At 36.5% G+C, this 13197-nt stretch overlaps 1 protein-coding gene across 1 annotated transcript in view; it reads right to left on the reverse strand.

The window, feature by feature from the left end:
• Nucleotides 1-903: 903 nt before the first annotated feature.
• LOC135194982 (protein-associating with the carboxyl-terminal domain of ezrin-like) overlaps nt 904-13197 on the reverse strand; it is a 62881-nt gene continuing 50587 nt past the window's right edge. The window contains exons 7-11 of the mRNA XM_064221234.1: nt 9984-10123; nt 8889-9055; nt 7821-7970; nt 6045-6174; nt 904-5304 (exon numbers count right to left, since the gene is read on the reverse strand). Of these exons, the coding sequence (XP_064077304.1) occupies nt 4265-5304; nt 6045-6174; nt 7821-7970; nt 8889-9055; nt 9984-10123 (1627 nt within the window). The 3' untranslated portion in view covers nt 904-4264. The remainder of the gene's footprint in view (nt 5305-6044; nt 6175-7820; nt 7971-8888; nt 9056-9983; nt 10124-13197) is intronic.

The raw sequence follows: 13197 nt of genomic DNA on the forward strand, positions 1-13197 counted from the left end.
TTCAAAGGGTTCAGTCAGGCATGACTTCTCGATATACGTACACTGTTCTGCAGATTTTCTTCTTAGTAATGATTGCTATTTGGCATAAGGATTACTACATGGGATCTCATGAAGTGGCAGGAAGCAGCTGAAAACAACCTAATTGTAGCCTTGTAAAGAGATTTTTAGTCCTTTGATGATGTCACATCCAAATTTTTGCTTTTCAGCCCCACCAGAACTTTTCCTCTTAGGGATTTTTTTTCACCTCCTGGACATACCCAGTCAAGGGCCATCACACACAAAAACAATTGATAAAAGTTCCTGGATGTTATGGAACAGGCAATGACATATCTTAATATTAACTTCCAAGAATTTGGTTAGGTCTTGACATGGTTACCTACTACTTGTCAGTAATGGCATGTTTTTAGACCAAGGCCCATAGTACCTTGAGTAGACAGTCAGTTTCTTCTGATATGGCTGAAGTATTCAAGGTCGACATGGTTCTGAGGTTATGTTTTAGCAAAGCATTAAGGTGTTCCAGCAAAGTGGAAATCTTGTAGGACTGCAAATAGCCATCAATGTCACTCAAGCAGAGCTGGAACAGTAACTGAAGGGGCAGAGGAAACAGCCAGACAATGTGCCTTTTTATGGAATGCTGTTTCCTGAGAGCAATCATTACTTCTTCATTGGATGAGGAGCCTTTTGATAGTCCTTGCACTTTTAATAAGCAATCAGCCTCCTATACCCTGGTAAGTATACCTTACATTTGCTGTATTACTTTCTCAGATCCAACTTCAGTTTTTTAATTCCTTTATTAAGAAAAAAAAAAGGAGAACTTCTTGTCCTCTATTAGGACTAATTCTGTCACCAAGGACTTTAGAGCCTTTATCTAAAACCTCAAATTGAAATGTTCAAACAAAAGCACAACATAAAGCATCTTTTATTCAAACAATGAGTGATAAAGGATCGTTTTATAAACATTTAAATTTGTGCAGATTCTGTACAGTAATTGTTAAAATTCTAAATTGTTTCCACAGTTTCAGCACCAAATAAAAATTATTCACCAATAACATAATTTTAATGTGGATGGAAGAAGCAACACCTACATGGCTTTTATAAGTGATGCAATAATCAGTATATAATGTTCTGGCAGGTATGTATACATATTTAACCAGTAGCCATTATTTTTCTAAAGAATAAACTATGGCATAAGGTGCACTGCTGCTGACAAACTTAAAAAGAGGCATTGCACTAAAGTTATAATGGTAACCACAGTCTAAAACAGTATTTGCCTAATCAAAATGACTAGATAAATTTACATGGAATTAAAAAGAGAACAAATAATTGCTAACAATCAACCATCTCAGAGGGAAATGGACTTTAATATAATACAAAACACTTGTAGCTTTCAACTACTAAGAATGAGACAATTATAAAATAAAAATATACTTAACAACAATCTGGATGCTTGTTTGAATACTGCAATGTCTGAATTCTGATCAGTTCCTGAACTATGTGCAGGTAGTCTAATTTATAGCTTTTCTAAGGCAAACTTCAATGACACTTATCCCAGGAAGTACAATCATTCCTTGTATACATATTAACACAATAAATATTCTACATATATCACACAATTATTAAATAGTACATATATTTACAGGATACATAAATTTTAGACCTCCAAAGCTTATGTTTCAATAATATCATCATTGGCCATTTAAAAAATAAAAATTGGGGGAGACAAGATCTATAGATCACAACCACAACCAGGGTACCTTAAAATAGTGGATTATGTAAACAAGAACACATTAAAAAGTTACTAACCAATTTTGTAATATGCCGCGAAAATTTATATTTTCCATCATTGTCAAGGAGAAATTTTTTTTTTATAACTAATTAATTCATCATGTGAAATAAGTTGACCAACTTGCATTTTTTCCTTAGTTCATTATTTCAAATACTGCATACAGGAACTACACTAAAGCAAAATCTAAAATGATACATCTAAGAGATTGATTCTTTTACCTACCTAAAAGTTGCAGTAACTTTCAAACCCCATTTATTACATAAATTTGCATTAAAAAATGTTCACTGTATTCACCCAGTTCAATTTTATGTAGCAATGGCCAATAAGACATTGATTCATTTATCACAACATCACAGGCATTGTTGATAAAATAAGTGCCTAAAAATCTGATTAGCACACACAAACACAATGCACGAAAATTCAGTTGTCCGACATAGCAGACAGTACATATGAATATACAGTACATTTAAACATAAAATCTACTGTCGAGGAACAAGGTCATTGGAAGTTTCACAGTTAGGGAACAAGATTTTAAATTCTAAGATATGGCTGTCATAAATTATATAATATTTTTATGTGACTTCAGAATTATGCATTCAGTACATGCAAACATGAAATTCAATATTATAAACTTTACAAAGCCAACAAATTAAAAAAATTAATTCTGTGGTAGTCAAATGTCCAGATGACTGTTTATAATTTTGAAAATTAAATTCATTAGTTTAACCACAGTACAGTATGTACATATGTTTATGCTTAATACAGACCATTATAAAGTATATTTTCAAATAGTAATTATTCCTGATAGTAAATTTCCATATACTGCACATTACACTGAGTTTTTGTGAAGTGTTTTAACACAGTCTGTTGCTTGCTCGCCTGTAGTGCATACTATTAATTTTAGTTTCACTTGCAAATATGTACAAACTTATAACTAGTATACTTTATGCAGTGTCTCATATAAAAGACAGGAAACTATAATGTAAATGAGTAGCTTATTTTTTTATTCACAATTATTTCTTATTATATTAGTTTTCTTTGCTCAACTTTTTACTGTACACAGTATCTGGGATGTACAAAATAACTGTCACAATGAAATGTTGAGTTGTTTGATTTTGGTCTACAGAAATGTGAAGAAACTTGGTGATGATATTACCATTTTCTTAATACAATGCAGCTATTCTCTTGGCCTGGTTGTCTGTATCGTGAACTGACAACAATACTGTCGTGTAACAATTTTTTAAGAATAAGTTGTAAAGTAGCCCACACATCACTTTTATTTTTATTTACACCTAAGCTCTTCTCTTCCTGTAAGATCTAAGTTTACACATGGTAGCAAAATTATTTTGAGACTAAAGAAATTGTATACAATAACAAAAGTCAACTGAAATAAGTAAATAAAATATTTTAGTCTGTGACCAGATAAAAGTATTGGAACTTTCCTGAATAGTGACCCCAAAGGCGTTTAACCGGATATGTAACCACCTTTGCAGCGTGTTCAGTACAAGCCCATTGGCGATGGCCGTAAAAACATAAACAAAAGATTGTAAATATAACATAATGGCGCCAAAGAAATATTAGTCATAGATAATGACCCCAGAACTTTGCTGGGGTCACTACCAAGGAAAGATCCAAAGTTTTACTTTAAAAAAAAAAGTTCATTCATTAAAACTTATTTATGCACAATTATTTAGAAAATGCCAAATTTTTTAATCTGTATTTTTCATAACTAACAAACCTGAGGTCTTAACATTAGGATAAATCTTCTATTGCCAGCTGGAAATCCGATAAAAATAAAAGATTGTGTATGCAAGGAACTAACTGGCATCTGTGCTTCATCACGAGCTATGTGGAAAGCTCATAGCCACAAAACTATTTACTCTTACGATATTTTCGTAGATAGTGGAGCTTAAAAAAATTGCTACCTAATTTTTTATATATCTGAAATGCTAACACAGCTTGTGGGTGACAAATTCCACATGACCTAGATTATATATTAATGACAATTTCAGAATATACTAAGTATATTGCATGACTGGTAAAAACCCTCTTCAGTAATAACTAATGCTGGATTTAAATACCCTTTAATGGCTTCTAACTTTAAAAAAAAAAATCCACTGAAAATGGGGAGCTATAAGTTGCTATCTTTACCATGAAAAGTTTTGTACCTTTTCATATCCAATGACCATTGAGAAAAATACTATATTGCTACTACTCAACAAACACTAACATTAGTCCATTCAGGTCCCACTAAAATTAACGACTAGTAATATAAAGGTCAAAACAACTCAACATGACACACCAGCAATTGTTTTCACCATTACCAAAAAAAAAAAAAAATACAAGGAATGTAAAACTGGCATAAAAAATAATACGTCAGACCTAACTTGCAACTACTGAATGAGAACTTTTATACGTATTTACAGATGTATATACTGTTTTAACAATAATTTTGTTGTAATGTCAAAAATAAAAATGTTAAAATTCATCACCCCAATTATCCCATTCATCTTTTTCTTCACTGTTAGTCACAATATTATTTTTTAACAATGGTTTTTGAAATGTAAACTTTTCAAGTTCCTTGATTTTTCCATTGTATTCATCATAAGATGCCCCAGAAGTGTCCAAAGACGCACCTGCTTCAGATTTAGTCTTAGAAAGCACATCACTCCTAGCCATTACAGGTGAATCAACAGTAAAGTCAATCTGATCGCCCCAACTATCCTCCTCCCAGGCTTCTCCAATTTCAGCTCCACTAATATCCAGTCCAGCTAATGTCTCAGATACAGATGGTGACCTTTCTTTCTGTAATGACTGAGACTTTGACTTTGCCTCAATCAACATTGTTTCAAGGTCATACTTTTTTGTACTAAATTTTGGTACTATGTCAGCAAAGAGATCCAGTTCCTCATCATGTTTCTTTTTCACTTTAATCGCTAAAACATCATACTCTTCTCCAAGATTAAGATTCTTTTGCTTCTTCAAAGTTATAATTTCAGGACTCTCCTTAAACTGAAAGCCAGTCAGTTTCATTCCCGAGCTTTGCTTTGGAACTTTATTAGTACTGAGATCACTTTCCTTTCTCGTGACAGAGTTGTGAATGCTTTTATCACTAGTAGTATCACCATTTTTATTAACACCATCTATAAATGAAACTCCCTTCATCTTCTGCACACCTGTTCCTTTCAAACTGTCCTTTGAAAGAAAATCTTCTTTCAAATGGTCCTGGTTAAGTGATAGTAAAACGTTTGAAAAATCCTCTGACGGCGTATTATCCTGCATTTCTTCCCAGTCAGACCAAGCTTCATTGTCACTACAATTAACCCCTCCTGGCACTCCAGGTAAAATTGTTGGACTACCACTATCTTCCCCTCCATCTGGTGAACTTCTCTCGGGTATCTGAGACATGAGCAAACTATCTAATGATAAATTATCCAGTGAAGTTATCTCAGATGTACCATCCTGAGAAACAGATTCTGGTGGTAGAGATATAGACCTCGGGGGAGGTGGTGGAGGTTCTGTAAAATAATATAAGCATAAGTAAATGACAACATGAACCAGATTATTACTAGAATTATAGTTAACCCAGACCATTGACTCCCACTTCTAGACTCATAGGGCTGGCAAGGGGATTTATTTCTGTCGTGGGCAGAAACTTCATTACTTTATATCATGCTGTGAAAGGAACAGTGCATGTAGTAACCTTCTAATGGAGGATAAGGAAAAAATTACAACTTTTGAGTTACACCCTTTCACAGTTCTTTTGATAAAATAAAAAGACTGCTGTATCTGAAATGTTTGGCTAAGTGACAAGTAAGAAGAACACTTAACAAGGAAGCTGGTAGCCAAGCTGAAATTTGCTAGATCTGGGTTTTAATTTCTACTTGTGGTTAACCCAGCCATCATTGAGAGATGATAACTACTAGGTGGGTAGGTGGGAGTCAAAGGCAGAATGTAATGTTAAGTTATTGCATCGATTTTGGAATAAAGTATTTCGCGATATTTCAAAATTAATTTATTCCTTTTTCACGACCATTTACATTCCAATAAATCGTAAAGCCACATAACAAATTTAATGACATTAATACTTATAGTATCCAATATCTAAATTCTGGGTGTTAAGCCATTGTATTAGGAAAATTAAACCTTAAAACACAGCAACATTAATATGAGTAAACATCCACTCTTTTAAAAGCAGCACATAAATTCATAAAATACACCCAAACATTAATTACCATATAAGCAAGAATTACTTTACCTGATTCTTTTGATATATCTGATGATGGTGTGAAGTTAATATTTTCACCATTGCTCGATATTATTTTGGGTTTAACTGAGTTAACTTGATGAGGTGATAGTACTTTGTTCACTGGTAAAATGGGAGTTGCCTGTTTAAGAGAGAGAAAATTAAAACTAATGTAAGCATAAAAGAATAACGGTAGGTTGACTTCTTACACTTCATTTTCATGAGTGGCCAAACCCTTCCTAGAGAATGACATTCCTACAATACAAACAATCATTTTATGAATATAGTTACTGACTGAGACAATATCAGACAATTGCAGTAAGAAAGGCGATGGTTAGCCGATCAACAACAGAATCAGGTACTTACAAAGACAGGACTAAACTATTACGGTAATGCTTCCATCCTATCTCATGTCATCTTACCTCTCAGACTTCCTACCCTAATGGCTGAAGTAGCCAATAAGTTATTCAAGCTATGTTGGAAATAAGCTAACAAAAACTTGGAATGAACCTCACTTGTTTCTTAGGACTGGAAGCATTCCCTAAGATTTGTTGTTCCCAAGATACATCAAGTATTAAAAATGTAAAATCAATGAAAGATCACCAATTCTTTCATAAAACAGCAGCCACAGCCAAAAACTCATGACTCCATGGCTTAACCTAATCTATGAATGAAGAATGTGCAAAATCATCAAACCATTTCAGCTACACGAAAGACAAGTCATTTGAGACCTCTGAAGAACCCATCAAAATGACATGAAACTGAAATAGAGGAAAAAGCACTAATACCAAGAAATGCTCACTAATTACATCAAGTATTTTTAGATTGAGAGTGCTCTCCCTGCTTCTTCTAAAAGAATGTAGGCCTAGGCACCTAAAGGAGCAATACCAACAGTATCTGAAAATTATGCCCAAGTATATTATTGCAAAACATGAAGTATTTTTATAACATTTTTATACAAAGTCATCAATAGTCTTATTTCTAATCCTAAAAGCAACCTATGAATTGAATAAATAATAAAAACTGGTTATTCCTGAATCACTACAGCCAACAAAAGTAACTATGGATAACCTGTTACCCTATAAGATTCATTAAAATGTTCTGTGCGTACATGAAAAACTACTGCACACAAAGTGAACAGCTTGAATGTACATCAGGGTACAGTAGAGAAATGTATGTAATCATTTTTTGCTTAGTACAGCACTGAATTCCTGATAAACATTATTATAGATCTCTGAAAATGTAGCCTACACTAGAACTCTAATGTTGTGAAGTCTTCTTTGAAGACCATCTAAGCACTTCCTCAAGGAAAATTTTATAAGTTTCTCTTTGAAGTGTTTTCCTTCTCAATGTTGATAACAACACAAACATGATAAACTTATATCTACTGAATAATAAATATGTCAATGTTCAAATAATTTATACACTACAATTCATAAAGTACACTAGGAGGATAATTAGGAAGATAATGATGTAGGACAACTTTTTTCCAATAATATATGACTAAAAGTCATACTAATGTCTATTTGAATGCCTTTCTTTGTCATTACGAAAATTAGTTTTGAATTAGAAGTAATTGCATAACATCTTGGAGAGACATACAGCTTTCTCATTCAGCAAAATGAATAAATGGGGAAAGAGAATCAGCTTCAATATTAATATCATCTTCATCAATGTTGTCTTTTTTCCAAAGAACACCATTCTCCAACTCATGATGCAAATCTGACTGCCCTATTACTATATATAAAAAGAAAAAAGAAAAAAAAACTGATCAAAACCAGCACTAACCTTTGGCTTTGCAGTTGTGAAGAGATTCTGTCGATTTTCTCCAATAACTGTATTAGCCCCAAGGATGGGCACCAAGTGAGCAAGTGCATGAAGTGTTGACATAACCAAAGTGTCACTTGAATCCCGAATCCCAAGCAGAAGTTCAGGTAACTAGATGAAAGCATTTTGTTAGAACACAAAGACACATGAGTGAGAGATAAGAATATCAGTACCTTTTATGGGAGATTTTAATAAACTGCAATTATTGTTAGGGGATAGTTTTCATTTTAAACTGCACTTACAATATTGCAGTTGTTAGAACTGCAATTACGTACTGTTAGGGGGCAGTTTTCATTTTAAACTGCACTCACAATATTGTAGTTGTTAGAACATATGTTAAATCAGAAGGTAAGCTGACCCTAAATAAAAATATCAAAATTGTTCAAAATGCATGCATTTTTCTAAAGAATATAAATAATATTCCAGAGAGAAGTGATAAAAGGAACAAATTTGAATCCTGTAATACATTTGCTCTTTCTCTCCTAATGCACAATCACAAAAACCAAACAATATATTATGTTCAATCATCTGATTAGGAAAATCTAAAATCCTGCAATTCCCTTCAGTAATCAATGCTATGATGAAACCAAGATATTTTGAAGCAACTCCATTTCTTGATATAGAAATCATAATTCTACACCATTCTTGACCTGCCAGTCTTGACTGTAAGCAAAAAATCATAATCTAAGTTACTTCTAATAAATGAAATTGCAATGATTGAAATAGCAATTAAATTATCAGTGGCTTAAATAATGTCAAGTGTTACAGGTAAGAAGTTAATTAACAGTGGTTTACAAAGCCAGTGTATTCCCAGATATACAAAACATCCAATGCCAAAACTATAATAACAATAAAGAAACCACCACTCAAATAGAAGAGTCATGCTTCATACTCTAAAGCTACCAAGAACTGAAAAATTGGAGCCTGCTGTCTTTGAATCAACAACAGCAAAACTGAAGACATCACAATAACTTTGACATTTGTCCTAGTGAACTAAATAAACAACCTCTGCAATACAATAGTACTTACAACTTCATCTGATAAAATATCCTTTGAGATCAGATGTACATAATGCGGCAAGTATAATAAAAGTATGCTCCGTACTGTGGCATCATGCACACTGAAGAGGCGAATTATTTGTGGTACAATGTCTTTTTCAAATACCTTTTCACTAAACAATCCACCTGTACCATCAACTGCAACAAGAAAAAATCAACGGTTAATAACAATTGTATTAATTATGACAAATATACCGAGCATATTATGGGAAGGAATTGAAAGGTTAAAAACTTCCCTTGCAAGCTACCATAAAATAGAATTTCCATTTGTAAGAAACAAAGATAAAAATAAAAATGAACATAAATGAAGTGTCTGCACAGGACACATTTTTATGTATTACCCCCATAACAATAAATGAAACTGGGCTCATGTAATTTACAGCAAATAGCAAATGAAAAATAGATATCTTAAGTATGAAAATGTGCATGAGTATACCTTCAAACTCAACCCCAAACTTAGGTCAGGCTTCAGGCAACCCATATGTATTTTATGAATAAATACAACAAAACAAACACTTTTGTCCAACCCTCAGATAGTTTAGACCCCTAGCTCTGTGGCTATTTGATGATATCAATTACTGATTTGTATAGATACTTAATGACATGGTTTAACTTTACAATGATATTTATACTCAGAGGCATGACTTAATTACTCGAGTTAATGATGATCTTTAGATGGCCCGAACGTGCTCCTGCATTCCAGCAGTCCTTCAATTGCTGCTGCCCTTCACTGTAAAACTTTCTTACACAATTATATCGCTACCATTCAAGTTTTATTCCTTTTTTATCAAAAGGCTCCAGATCAAGACTTCCATTTCCTTCTACAGTATAATACATAATTACTTTTCATTTGTCCATGATTTACTTTAGCAACTAAAGTGACATGGTTTATAGAATTACCTTCATAGTACTTCAAAATAATCAAAATGTACAGTTGGGCATAATACTTTCATGAAAAAAAAAACGTTAAACATAACTAGGAAAATATAATCTTGTAACACAAAAAACCTCAGGAAGTTACCTCTACCTTTAAAAATGAATAAAGTTCTAAAAGGAATGAACGTACTTGTTTTTGGTGTAAGAACCATTGGCATAAGATGAGTTACAGCCGCAGGATGTAAAAGGAGTGGTCGGCTTAAGAGAGCACCAGCCAGAGTACTTGACACTAGCTCCTCTGGATATTGTTTCAAATGTTCTCCTACATTCCTGAAATATTTGAAGTATGCTAAATAACAGATAAAACAGGAGCAAAACGCTGCGCTACACTATATCCTGAACAAGTGCTCCTGATAATTCTTGATATGCTGTAGTGCACAGTTAGGAGTTTGGATATGAGGCATAAAAGTGGGTAATTATGTGGACCCTACTCCAATCACAGCAGTCTGTCATAGTTCTTGCTTTTCCTGTCCTCTCTACAGTCCTGTCAGCTTGCAAGAGTCTGACAATACTGTTATGATTACCTTAGGTGGTGAAGATGGATGATCACAAAAGCCTCAACCTGCAACTTGGACCAGGTCTATGTGTTTTCACAAACTTACATACTATTGGATACTAAATCTTGGCATCAGTCTTTGGCTAAATGATCAAGGATATGCAGGACACATATTCAATCTATGGACTTTTAGAAGCAATGTGATAATTATTAGCTCATGAGTCAGTTCTAAATCCTTAAAATATTCTTTATTCTCAGACTTATGCTGTTTCTATCTTTATGTGGGTGGCCTATTACCTGATGAAACATTGTTCAACTGACATATTCCAGATGAAACATGTTCAACTAGCATACTACCTGAAGAAACATTTCGACTACAAATTTTTTTTTTTTGAGAAAATGACTATGAAAATATTAATTTCTGGGCTCAGCTCGTGTCGGCCTATGAAAGATCCTTAATATCATTCTTTCTAGGTAAAATTAGCCTAAAATTACCAGAGAAAAACAAAATTAAGAAAATGTCAGTAAAACTGACTCGCTCACTCTTAAAAAGAAGTGTCGGTATGATAATAGGGGCGAGTGTGGAACACTACCACGAGACAAACACCAATTAGAACTTCCTATCAGAATCCCCCCAAGAGAGAGCTGATACCAACGGGCGATGCAGCCTCTACTACTACTACTAGAGGACGCCACGGACAGCAGCGCCCCTAGCGGACATCCTTAATTTTTAGCGCTAGCGACAAGTCGCCATTTTTCTTGTGCTGTGCTTTTTTGGGATTTATCCTTATAATCTACGATGGAACGCTCTGCAATTGCCACGGCTAAGTTAAGTAACTCATAAGTAATATTTTACCACAGTTTTATCTTCCGGGTACCAGTATTTTCCTCTTAATAGGTCATATACGGTTCCCCGGTTGTCTCGTGGCGGCCATGCTGCCTCGTAAGAATTCCCGGTCCTCCATACTGGGACTTCTTATACTTATGGGCTTACTTTATCACGTTCATTGTTTTACATCGAGTTTTAGCTAGTTTAGCCCTCCTACCATTCTCTTAGCTTGGTATTTAGGGCTATTATTATTATTTTTATTCCGGCCCAGCATCCCGGCTCTTGCTCTACATCGGCTATCGCTGGCTCCGAGTAGGCTTCTGTTTCTTGGAACAGTCTGCCTCCTCCTGGGCTTCTTTCTCTTTTACTAAAAGTGTCTCTTCCATCTTTTCGATGTATATATATATTTTATTTAGGGTGTTAGGCTAGCCTAGGTGCTTGTTCCGTGTATTGGTACAGCTTGGTTCACGTGGCCCTCTCACGGTTGTGTTGCTCGCGGCCTAGGCCACTTGCGGTCACGTGTTCCATCGCACCTTACCCTGCCCCTGCCCTCCCTTTCTGGTATAGGGAGGAGCTGGGGGGACCCCTTGGTTGTCCAAGGACAACCTCAGTCGCCTTCTCTTACTCCTACTCGGAGATGGCCAGGGTTCCTCCCAGCGGGGGGGGGTATAGGGCGACCACTCATGAGGTACCGGGTCTCCATGCGGGTAGCCGGTGAGGCGGGGAGGAGTAGGCCATCCCTCCCCCCTCTCTCGCTCCCGCCGTGTTTCGCCGAGACCTTCCTCCCCCCCTCCCCAGTTGCTCAGCCACCTCCCTTGCTATACGAAAGGAGCCTTCCGTCGCAGCCGGGGCACCTTTGGTTATAGGCTACTGGCTCCGCTAGCGGGCGGGGTGGGCACTACTAGTGGTCGGTTGCTTGCCTACTATATCCTTATATCTCTCCCCGCTACCGGAAGGGAGCGCTTACTTCTTACCTACGCACTCTTTCTAGTAGACGGGCGGAGAGAGGTTGTTTTATTATTATTAATTTAAGGATATACCCTAATTGTACAATATTTTACAATGAATTGTGTAATATTATTATTATTTTTATCTACCATCCCCGCTATTTTCCGTCGTGGTTTCCTATTACCACCACTCCTGGTTGGTTTCCTTTTGTGTCTCCGCCATCAGCGGAGCCATAGCCTAGGATACCAACCTGGTTACCACACGTATTTTGGCGGGGCTCTGGTTTAATCTAACTTTATCGCTCCGGCACCAGCGGAGCATCTGTTAGACTGTAAGTGTTTTACTTGGTACTCATGTACTTTTCCACTTACAGGCTACCAACTGCCAGGTGTCCCAGCGTGTAACGCGACGCTGTTCGACCCCTGTGGACATGATGAGTGTAGGTCTCACGCCCCCTGTGCCACGTCGTTCAACGAGACGATCGTCTGGCATCCTGAAGCCTGCGCCATCTGCTACGACCTGGTCGGTCAGCTGGGAGATGGGGTAAGTCCATTATAGGCTTACTTATCATTTTACTAACAACTTTTAGTCGTAAGTTTGTTAACCCCGTTCCACCATTGGCAACTAATCTCGCCTTTCTTTCAGGCTACCGGTGTGAGGGAAGTCGCCCTCGCCACCCTGAAAGCGTGGGTGGGCGGCTTCGGGAAGAACGCCGCCAAAGGCCAGCCCTACATTCTGGATAAGAAGCTGGCCGTCCAGATCTTCCCCGCGGGCAAGTCGACGGGTTACGTTGACCCCTTGTCCGCTGCCCCGCTGATAGCCTCCATCCAGCAAGACCTCCAGCAATCCTTTGGGGTCGTAGCCTCCCAGGAGTCGGTCCCGGACGTCGCTGCCCTGGACCTTAACATTGAACCTATGGCGGTAGGGGTAGAGGATTTGTTGGTTGAGGTAGGTGTGTCGAGCGCCCAAGGTCTTTCCTTGGGTGCTTCTGGATCTTCTCCTGTCCCTTCTTCTAGCGCTTCATTCCAAGGCTTTGTGGGATCTGAGATCCCTACTTGCTCTCCCGCTCTC

Source organism: Macrobrachium nipponense, chromosome 15, assembly GCF_015104395.2.
Source record: "Macrobrachium nipponense isolate FS-2020 chromosome 15, ASM1510439v2, whole genome shotgun sequence".
Classification (NCBI taxonomy): Eukaryota; Metazoa; Arthropoda; class Malacostraca; order Decapoda; family Palaemonidae; genus Macrobrachium; species Macrobrachium nipponense.